Source organism: Mesitornis unicolor, unplaced genomic scaffold (assembly GCF_000695765.1).
Source record: "Mesitornis unicolor isolate BGI_N332 unplaced genomic scaffold, ASM69576v1 C13643409, whole genome shotgun sequence".
Classification (NCBI taxonomy): Eukaryota; Metazoa; Chordata; class Aves; order Mesitornithiformes; family Mesitornithidae; genus Mesitornis; species Mesitornis unicolor.
The window spans coordinates 1-7,358 of record NW_010223374.1 but is presented as its reverse complement, the minus strand read 5'-3'; the positions used below and the strand labels follow the sequence as shown (position 1 = coordinate 7,358).

Genomic DNA, 7,358 nt, shown 5'->3' with positions numbered 1-7,358 from the left:
TTTTTTTTTTCCTCTCCCCTTGAGAACATCTGCTTTGGAGAGGAAATTCAAAATTATCAAGCAATTCTTCTCTGGGTTTCGATGCATGTGCTGGTTTGTAACTGTTTAATTCAACTGTCAGTTGTTTAAGGATTAGCTCACTTCTCTTCCTTCTCTATTCTGTAGGTAGGAAGAGTGTATACAAGATTGCTGCTAGAAAAGCATCATAGAGAGAATTCTTTGCTTCATGTTTTGTTGTGTAGTGATGCTGCACGCTGATAATGATCTCCTGCTTGCCTCTGGTTTGTACACAGAATCCTCCTGAATGAAACGCCACCATCTGTACTTTTATTTCAGCGCATGGAAAACTGCAGAAAGGCTTATTAACAAGAAGTTTCTTAAAATACACTCTAAAATAACCCTAGGGAATGCTCAAGTTACCTTACAGGTTAGCTGCATTCTTTAGATATGAACATGAACCATAAGCACTATAGTTTTGAGAGCAGCACTGACAGGAAGGTGTGGGGAGAAGAGCAAGCTCTCCTGACGACAAGCTAGTATCCAAGACATAGAGTGGCATTAGAAGACTCTAGAAGTGCCTTGCAGAAATAACAGCATGTGTCTTCTTTAACCTGTGTATTTCTCTGGATTTCTTGACAGGAAGGCCTTAAATCATGAGCTTTCTAAACTTTTCAATGAGATGTGGGATATGGATGTTAACCGCCTTATGCCTGGGAAAGACTACACAATTGATTTGCAGGTAACCAGTTGCTAAGTCATATGAGGATTGAGCAGTATGGTACTGTAGGAAAGGGTGTCTGCAAAACTGCCTTCTGCTGAGTTGCCTATGTTTCATTATTTCCACTAATGGCATAGGCAGGACTTCCTAGTGATGAAGAATCACTTAGGAGAGGCAACAAGTACAGAGAACACATTAATGGTCCAAACTACCTGGGCGTTGGTTACATGTGGCGCCTCTCAGGTGTCTGTCTTGGGTCCTATAGCATTTAATACCTTTATCAGTGGTCAGGAGGAGGAGACGGAGTGCAACCGTTCCAACTTTGGAGACAGCAGACTGTGGTGATGAAGTTGGTATGTGCAAGCACTGGGCTTCTCTTCAGCTGGACCTAGGCAGGCTGGAGGAATAGGCTAAGGACCACAATTCAACAAGGACAAATGCAACTGGAACAGGATGCCCAGAGAAGTTGTGAAATCTCCATGTCTGGAGGTTTTCAAGACCCAGCAAGATGACACCCTGAGCAACATAGTCTGAATTTAGTGTTGACCATACTTTGAGCAGAACTAGAGGTGCCTCACTGAGGTCCCTTCCACCCTGGATGTTCTGTCTATGACTGTGTGCATAGTCTGGGTGACCTTCAGTGAGGGAGGAGGAGAGATAGGTACCATGTCATTCTTGGGGGAATAAGGGAGGAATTTAAGGAATTTGATGAATTCCTGGGTCTCTTGTGGAGAGTGTGGCATAGCACAGAGGTGTGGGTGAGGGTTTCAGGCTTGTTGCTACCAGTCCCAGGTAACTGTGAGGGAGGAGTGGGTATCAGATTTGACGAGCAGCCATTTCACTACTTGCCAGCTTGGTGTAGTGCAAACATGACCCTGTGTTCTGGCCACAAATTGCAGCAGGCCACTGAATACTCAGTATCCAGTTTTGTACTCACACAAGTGGTCAAACACTTCCTTTCAATGTTGCTTCATTTTATAAGATAAAATTTTCTGTTGCTGATAAACTTGAAAAAGGGGTACCTAACCCAGGCCAAAATGTATGTGGGGAAATCTCCTCCCATATGGTTTTTCCATTTCTCAGAACAAAGATCTAATTACCCCTTGCCCATGTTAACAGACTACTCATCTTTTCTCCTCTTTCTTTGAGAAGACGCTTTTTGGAACAGAAATTTGAAAATTGTCAGGAAAGCCTCCTTTCCATTTTGGATGTGCTTATTGGTAATGGTGATTCAAATGCTCTTAAACATGGCCAACCAGAAGACTCTGAAAACTTCAGAGGACCAGGATGCACCAGTCCAAAGCTGGTGGAGCTGCACAGAACTATCTCAGGATCTCCCTGGCACTGGGGCAATGGCTGGGGCTGCGGTCATGAAATCAGAGAAGGAAAACAAATGCTGTGCCTGAGGGAGCCTACTCAGGAGTTGGATTGCTTGAGCATTATCATGAGGGAGAGAATTAGACTGGTTAGCTGGGGGAGTAGAGACTAAGGAGAGAAACAACCCCTCTGCTGCACTGCATGGCCTCATAAACTATGTGCAGTGCGTCTGTGAGTTACTAATGAACAGAGAAGGAAGTTGCCCATATCTCCTTTCTATTTATTTGTGTTGGGAGAGAACCTTGGCTCTACATTACCTCTCTTTATCCTTTGTGATATATATATATAGCATAGTAGCACAGCTGGTTACTGATCAGAAGTGAGCTATCATATGGGTCACCACAATGATCTCTGAAAATGAGTCAACAGAGAAATTTCAGGCTCTTACAGTGTCAGAGATTATGTCTCTTTCCTTTTTGCTGGCAGTTCTTCTGCAATGTCTTCTCTTGTTTCAGAAGAAGACCATTCCTAATAAAGAATCCTGATAGTATTATGGGGTTTGCTTTGGTTATTATAAAGGCAGGCACTGTCTCCTCTAAGTATATCTTACTTATTTTATTGTTTCTCCTAGGGAAAAGCGGGTGCCGCACAGCAAGGTGACAGTGCTATCCAGGACAACGCAGCCAGATGTCTGTTTCACAACGTAAATGAAGAACGCCTGAAGAACATAAAAACGTTTGCAAGTGAGACCCATTCTTTTGTTCATGGTGGAAACTACTTGAAGAATCTGAGTTGGTTTTTATGTGTTTGCCTAAAATATAATAACATGTATAACTTTGATGGTGTTGAGGATCGCCAGGCCGCATGTCACGTGAAGGTAGTTTGCACAACATTTGCATGGCTGTTACCTGAAGCCTCAGCCTCAGGAAGAACATCCTTTTGTGCCTTAGCCAAAATCTGAATTTCTCTGTGGTTCTTCTGCTACAAAGTGAAATGGATGAGACTCTTGTCATTGCTTTGATGTTATTCTATGTATTGAAAAGATGCAAAAATCATCTTTCCTCCTTTGCTCACAGCTTCTAGCCCTTTGAGATAGCACTAGATTCACAGCTACTTCTTGCATTTCTGTTGGCAGCTATACTTCAAGCATGTCTCTGACTGCATGTTTCCTTCCCTGATTTTTCTTCTCCCCAGATAGAGTTATATTAAGCTGACTGAACAGCCAGCATAATGGGGAACATCATTTTGATCTGTTCCTCCCACTCCTCTCTGAGACACACAATCCTGTGTCTAGTGAGGGTCACTCTGGTAGTCACTGAACACTACACTGAGTCCCTTCAGCTCACTGACCTGGCAGGAGGTGACTTAGGTTTTTGATCTCAAATATTTTTCTATCAGCTTCGTGTGCTGAATCAGCCCCCAAGAGTCCACTGAGTGTCAGACCATGAGTAGATGAAATTATGGGAGAGAGCAGATGGCAAAAGGCATACAAAGGAGAATATTAACCCATCCACCCAGTGGCCACATGCTCAAGCCCAAGCCATCTTATGAAGGTTTCTGCTGTATTATTCCTCTATTGAAGTAAAGCCCACAAAGCTGCCTGCCAGCATAGCTCAAGTTCATAAGCCTATGTCTGTAATTTTGGTGGTAAGATATTATTTGTTTTGGTAAAAGGTCATTATCACTTCAGCACTTGGCTCCATAAGGAAGCTCAGTAGTGAGCTGCTTATCTTAAAAAGAAGTACAGTGGTGGTCTGGCCTTGAGTCACCCCTAGGCCTACACCCAACAGTGTACCTGAAAATCAAATTTGACATATAAAGGAATGTCTTTCTGTAAGGGCTGTCAAGGCATATTATGTGGCATATTTTTGTGATGGCTGTCTCTAATGACTGGATCACCGGTATGATTAGACATACGGCCTGTTCCTCAGGATGAGCATGCTGAAAGTTTCTCTTTTGCTGCAGCCTTTATTTCCTTATTGGACAACTATGAGACATCAACCGGTGTACCAGAAGTAGTGACTCCAGAAGAAACAGCTGAAAACAATCGTTTTCTTGATGCTATCCTAGCAACAGAAGTCATGAAAGTGAGTAACAGAGATCTCTTTTGGTCACTGAACACACTGAATTAAAAAGTAAACTGCGTATACATCTTGGTTTTGTATCCTTCAGATAGCTCATGAATATCTACTTAAAAAAAACCTAGCAAAGCCAAACCTTGCCGATTTCAAACATCAGCTCTATGACATCTGGTTCCAGCTCTATGCCAGGAAAGGAGGAGACAGGTATGTTTGATGGATACGGGGCCCCTGATAACCTCTACACTATTCTGACTTAGGTACATATAAACCTGGCTGCCATCTGTTACACACAGAACTGGAAGACAGCCTCAGAATATGGCCTAAATCGGGTGTTCATTGCTCCTGCACAGATTGTATTTAAAGACTTACCGATCAGATACTAACAATATTGACCCTTGGGGTACACCACCAGGGACTGTCCTCCAGCTGGACTTTGTGTCCCAAGTCACGGGCCTTCAACCACAGACATTCATGCCCTTTTCAGCCCACCACATCATCCACTTTTAAATCTGTACTTCATCAGTTTGTCTATGAGTCTGTTAACGGGAGGCAGTGCCAGAAGCCTTCCTAAAATCTGGATAAGCAGCAGCGATGCATCTGTGGCATTGACTAGCAAACTTCATCATCAAATACAAATTCAGACTTAATGGCTAGATTTCATTGCAAAGTAAGAAAGAAAACCCTACAAATCCAGACAAATAAAAAAACTGCTCACAAATCAATCTAAGCAAGCTTGTGCATCTTCTTGCCTTTTACCTCTGACAATTTGAACTATTTAAATACATGAAAGGCCTATATATTCTTCTTTGGTTTATTACAGACCTGATTCTTGTGGTTTTGAACATGTTTTTGTTGGAGAAACAAGGCGTGGTAAACAGATCTTAGGTTTGCACAACTGGGTGCAATTTTACCTTCAGGAAAAGCTCAACCAAATTGACTACAAGGGATACATCACTCGGAAGAACAAAACCAGGGTAAGAACTAAATGAATGTAAGAACAAGCAGTTTGCCCTTGCAAATAAGACAAATGGATCCAGAGATAAAAGCTGTCATAATTAATTAAGGCACAACAATGCAATCATAGGCCTAACTGTTTTGAACCTAATTTGCCCAGGTATTTATCAACAGAAGAAATACTAGCATACCTTTAAGTCCAGCTCCTTTTTTTAAGAAAATACTATTTTAAAAAGTAGTGCTGGTGTTTATAGAATCACAACACTGCTGAAGCTTAATAGAGATAAATGATCATGTATGCTCCTTTCGGCTGTGCTCCAGCTGTAGCACCCTGGCACAGCAAGGATTACTTAATCTTGCAATGCTCTCAAAAATCTGGAGTTGTAAAAACTGTGTCAGTCTGGTCACAAATGTGCTAGAGATTATTCTGTTGTTTTGTTTATGCTTTCAGCCTGACAATGATGACCAAGTCTTGAGCATCCAGTTCAGCTGGAAGGGCTCTGTGAAGCCAACTGGAAGCACCTTTATTGGTGTCAGTCCGGAGTTTGAATTTGCCCTTTACACCATCATTTTCCTGCTGGCTGAAGAAAATGTCACATGTGTAACAGTGACGATAGAGGAATATGAGCTACAGGTGGTTGTTTGCCGCCATGGGCACCACATTGGAACAGCACCAGCAGTGAAGACTAGTAGTTAGGCTGATCAGGCAACATTTCTTTTTTATTATTATTTTTTTTTGTGGGGGAGGGACAGGACACAGGACTGGATGGCAGAGTAAGCTGATGTGGTTTTTTTACACAACTCATTTCGAATGAAAATTGGTAACTCGTTCACTTTTGGCCTGCAGTGTCTGACAAAACTTGAAACATAGTGCTGCTCCTATTAAAGGCTGGATCAAACTTACGTCAGCCTTCCATATGCATTATAACACTGTACTTCTCAGCAGATAATTAAATTTAGGAAAAGGTCATATTAAAATTGATACATGTATTTCTTTTATTTGTTAGCTACTACATGTCTGAAAGAACAATAACCACACATTGCTTATGCTTTGCCTTCCAGACAGGAACATTGATTTGGCACAAGCAGAACCACAGTACATTCTTTTTTCCCCTCCTCATTTCATAAGAGGTTAATTTGAAATGCATTTTTACAATTACAGTGCCCTGGAAAACAGAAAACACATTCAGATGTGAGAATGGTTGACAGATCAACAGCAAGTCTATCACTGCATCGACTTTGCCCAGGTTTTCTAGGAGCCACAGTAGGCTTTATCTCACCTAACTTTAAATGACCATGGTATAGGCACCTGTGTTCCCACTACAGGCAGTGATGCCTGCAGTCACTTATCTGCTTGTGCAGTCTGCATTAGGGTTAGACGAATGACCCTCCATAACCCACTGACTGGATCCCTAGTGACAATAATGAGATGTCACTGGGGATACTGCTCCTAGTTCTGGACCTGGCCACTGGTCCTTCTGCTGATGTGGATATGTATGCCCCTGCTCTTATAAAATGTGTGCAAAACTCCCAACAAAAGGAAGGTAATGCTTTTCCTTCTCATACCAATGCCCAGACAGATGCTGAGACCCTCTGCGAGTACGACAAGGACTAGTTGGATACGCACATCCCACAGGAATTTCTTCAGCAAAGCCAGGATCTTTACTCAAACTGGTAAAAGAACTGTTTTGTCTTATTTGTCTACCTGAAGAGGACCAGAAAAGTCATCCTATTTTTGTGGAATGTAAAACAGTAGAAGAGATCATTTGAGATAAAATACCCCTGGAAAAGCAGAAAAACTTTACACTGAGCTGAGCAGGAACTTAGAATGCTTTCTGTTTCTTAAAGCAATTTTCATATACTCACAGTATCTCCCAAAACTCCACCAGTCATGAGAATCTTTACCACCCAGAGAATTTGGTCCTTATCTCCTCTAAACTGTGTCCCATAGCACTGGCTGGCACTTATTTACATACTTAGAAATGTTACAGAGAGCAAGTCAAGGGTTACTACAGCTGTTGAAACTACACACAGGAGGAGCAATGGGGAGCAATGGAGAGAACAGCAATAGAGGAGCAACTGATAGGCACCAATAAACAAGTTTGCCTTTCCCTAGAGCATCAAGGGCTGCTGAAGAAGAACAAGAGACTCCAAACTCAGGTTCTGGAGTGTATTTGAACAACATAGGATCTGAGGCAGAAATCAGAAGTGGTACAAAAATCACTGAGCTGTCACACAGAACACATGCTCCATGGGTGTCGTGTTTTAAGCCCAGTGGGCAACTGAGC

At 42.2% G+C, this 7,358-nt stretch overlaps 1 protein-coding gene across 1 annotated transcript; it reads left to right on the top strand.

Moving 5' to 3' along the window:
• Positions 1 to 639: 639 nt before the first annotated feature.
• Positions 640 to 5,767, top strand: LOC104533309 (poly(U)-specific endoribonuclease-like; the record flags this gene model as incomplete). The annotated part of the gene is made up of 6 exons (XM_010193308.1): positions 640 to 739; positions 2,667 to 2,778; positions 4,001 to 4,122; positions 4,208 to 4,320; positions 4,937 to 5,090; positions 5,522 to 5,767. Coding segments are annotated over 6 exons (847 nt in total), but the record flags the coding sequence as incomplete, so codon positions are not given.
• Between the last annotated feature and the right edge of the window lie 1,591 nt (positions 5,768 to 7,358).